This window comes from Henckelia pumila, chromosome 3 (genome assembly GCF_033568475.1).
Source record: "Henckelia pumila isolate YLH828 chromosome 3, ASM3356847v2, whole genome shotgun sequence".
Classification (NCBI taxonomy): domain Eukaryota; kingdom Viridiplantae; phylum Streptophyta; class Magnoliopsida; order Lamiales; family Gesneriaceae; genus Henckelia; species Henckelia pumila.
Window position 1 is genome coordinate 138,349,565 of NC_133122.1, and position 3,552 is coordinate 138,353,116.

At 40.0% G+C, this 3,552-nt stretch overlaps 1 protein-coding gene across 1 annotated transcript; it reads left to right on the forward strand.

Annotated features, from left to right (window-relative positions):
• The first annotated feature begins 353 nt into the window (after nt 1–353).
• LOC140890727 (wall-associated receptor kinase 2-like) lies at nt 354–3,152 on the forward strand. The gene is made up of 3 exons (XM_073298740.1): nt 354–1,341; nt 1,440–1,607; nt 1,692–3,152. The coding sequence occupies exons 1-3, from the start codon at nt 420–422 to the stop codon at nt 2,909–2,911; spliced, it is 2,310 nt and encodes a 769-aa protein (XP_073154841.1). The 5' UTR covers nt 354–419; the 3' UTR covers nt 2,912–3,152.
• Nucleotides 3,153–3,552: the final 400 nt, after the last annotated feature.

Here is a 3,552-nt window from a genome sequence, read left to right on the forward strand (position 1 = left end):
CGACATGCATTAATTGTGGTATAGACTATTTTCCATTGGAATGTGAAATCCTTCCATCCATCAATCTATTTACTAATGTTTTTGGTTTATTTATTTATTTATATTTATATTATACTTTTAAATAGGAACGACAGTTGAAGCAACTAATCTCAATAAATGGGCTTGGACCTTGGGCCACATTGACACAAACGCGTAAGATGGCTGGCTAAGATATATTATTATAGTCAACCATGGGTCAAAATGTAAAATCAAAAGGTCGAATCGTTGACTTTGGTCTACATCACAAAACCCAACTCTTTGAAAACTATCATGCTCGAAATTATGGCAACCAATTCGTGCAGATTTCCAAGAAACTGAAAATTTATCAACCATATTCCATTAATTCAATGGTCATATGATTAAAAAAATTATAATATGGAATGCTTGCTGAAATAATCACAATTACGATGTTTGTCGAATCCATTTTCTTCCAATTATCACTATGCCTCACTGTGGCTCTAGCAATCACGGATTCAAGATCCATCAAAGAAGGTGCAACGATGATCACCAAGCCTAATTGCGAAATAAGCTGCGGGAACTTAACGGTTCCGTACCCTTTCGGTGTCGGGATCGGCACGGGGTGTTCTCTGAGCCCCTTGTTTGATGTTAACTGCAACACTTCATATGATCCTCCAAGACCCTTTATTTCAACAAGCAATCTGGAGATTGTAGACATCACGGATGGCACGTTGAGCATCAAGAACTGGGTCGGCCGGGCCTGCTACGTCCCGACAGGACTTGCGGATTACAGCAGCATGTCCATCGATCTTACGGAGACTCCTTTCAGCTTCTCTGATTCAAATAAGCTCACAGTTGTGGGGTGTGATGATTTTTCAACCATGCAGGGATTGTATCCGTGGAATTTCAGCAGCGGATGTCTCGCGTTGTGCTCTAGTACTAATGACCTGATCGAAGGGGAATGTACTGGAATTGGATGCTGCCAGACTGCGATTCCGCGGGGTTTGCAGAGCTTTGATACGAGATTGATTACTCTCCACAGTCATGTCAACGTTTCGTCGTTCAATCCTTGCGGATACACCTTTCTTGGGGATCCCGACAGGTTTAAATTCAGTGAGACGAACCTCAACGACACAGGTTTCTTGGACAAAGTCGTGAACGAAGTGCCCGTGATTCTTGATTGGGGAATTGGGTCTCAAACTTGCAATGAAGCTCAAAGATCTAACGATTACGCCTGCCAGCAGAATAGCTATTGTGTTGCTTCCGATACGGGTCTTGGAGGATATAGATGCAACTGTTCCGAAGGATTCGAGGGGAATCCGTATCTAAGTCCAGGCTGCACAGGTAAATATATATATTCTCTGTTTCTGCTATATTAGCATACTTGTTATAAAAAGAAAACATTTATAGAGTAATGAGTTGGATGCAATTTTCTTTGGCAGATATCGATGAATGCGAAAGCAATCCGTGCGATGCTCATGCCATTTGTATCAACACTCCTGGAGGTTATAACTGCTCTTGCACGAAAGGATACATTAGCGATGGAAGAGGAGATGGGCACAAATGCATTGCTAAGAACTCACATTTTCCAGTTCTTAAGTTTGCGTTAGGTACTCTTTTGAGTCCACATATTATTTCCAATTCGAATTTTATCTGTAAGCAACATTGGTTTATCTTTATTGATTTGAATCCAGGCATGAGTTTTGGCTTCTTGGGCTTAATAATGGTTGCGACTTGGCTATACGTGGGTGTCAAGTCCAGGAAGCTTATGAAACAAAGGGAGAAATTCTTCCATCAGAATGGCGGGTTGCTACTGAAACAACACCTCTCTTCCAAGGAGGTTTCCATGAAATCAACCAAGATCTTTACTGCAGAAGAACTCGAAAAGGCGACCAACAATTATGCAGAGGACCGAATCCTAGGCAGGGGTGGCTATGGCACAGTTTACAAAGGGATCTTGACTTATTCCCAGCAAATCGTGGCAATCAAAAAGTCTCGAGTAATGGATCAGAACCAGATCGAACAATTCATAAACGAGGTGATTATCTTGACCCAAGTCAACCATCGGAACGTGGTGAAACTTTTGGGTTGTTGTTTGGAGACCGAGGTCCCTTTATTGGTATACGAATATGTTTCACACGGGACATTGTTTCATCACATACATCACAGTGGTGGGATGCCTTGGCTCTCCTGGGATAATCGCCTCAGAATCGCAATTGAATCTGCTGGTGCATTGTCTTATCTTCATTCTTCAGCAGCAATGCCGGTCATCCACAGAGACGTAAAGTCGCCAAACATACTTCTAGACGAATACTACAACGCGAAAATATCAGATTTTGGGGCTTCTAGACTAGTCCCCATTGATCAAACACAAGTGAGCACTCTAGTCCAAGGGACCTTAGGATACCTAGACCCGGAATACTTCCACACAAACCAGTTAACCGAGAAAAGCGACGTCTACAGCTTCGGGGTTGTTCTTGCAGAGCTAATGACAGGGAGAAGGCCACTCTCCACCGCGAAAATAAACCACGAAAAGAGCCTCTCCACATTTTTCTTGATGTCATTAAAGTCCAACCGCCTGTTCCAAATCTTGGATCCCCGAGTACGTAGAGAAGGGAGTTTAGAGCAACTCGACGCCGTCGCTGAGCTCATAAAGAGATGCCTTAAACTACACGGCGAGGAGAGGCCGACGATGAAAGAAGTGGCGATGGAACTTGAAGGTCTACGGAGGTTTTCGAGTTATCCATGGATTCAGCAAGAGGTTCAATGCGAAGCCGCAGGATGGACGAGTGCTGTAGAAGAAACAGATTTGTATCCTGTGATTATTAGTCCTGAACATAGCACCGGGGCATACACAAGGCAACATATTCAGGGGACTGCCCCTTTGCTCCAAGCAATAAACCTTCCCCGCTGATTTTTTTTTTTTATAAATGTTGTTTTAAATTTTTTATGCTTTATATATTGATAGAGAACTCAAACTGCTAAATTAAATTTATTAAATAGGAGAATAAATTTTGTACAGCTTCCTATAGGGTATAGAGCCCGTTTGGTTTTCGTATATTTTTTTAAAAAAATTGCTTTTTTAAGTTAGCTTTTAAAAGTGTTTTTTTAGTAAAAGTTGTGTTGATTTCATGTTTGGATATATTGATAAAAAATACTTTTTTAATTAATGAAAATCTAAAAAAAGTTCTAAATTTGGGCTTCTCAAAAAGCATTTTATAGTTACCGTCTATGGAGCAAGCTCTCACTTGATTTTTTTTTTTTAAAAAATATTGAAGGTCGAAAAAATATAAGCAATAGCCGAAAAAAATGTGTACTAATGATGCACGAATTAAATTAGGGAATAATTAGTAAAAATAAATTTTTATCCTTTTGAACATGTAACAGTATTTTACAATTCAGCAATTTGTTTACATACGCTCTATGTTTTTATGAATATTTTTAATTTTTGTTACACTACACACAAAAAATGTTAGAGTTAGCCATGGTTTTTCAAACCGTGACTAAAATCACCGTCATTACTCATTAGTCTAGCCACGGTTTTAAAAACAATGG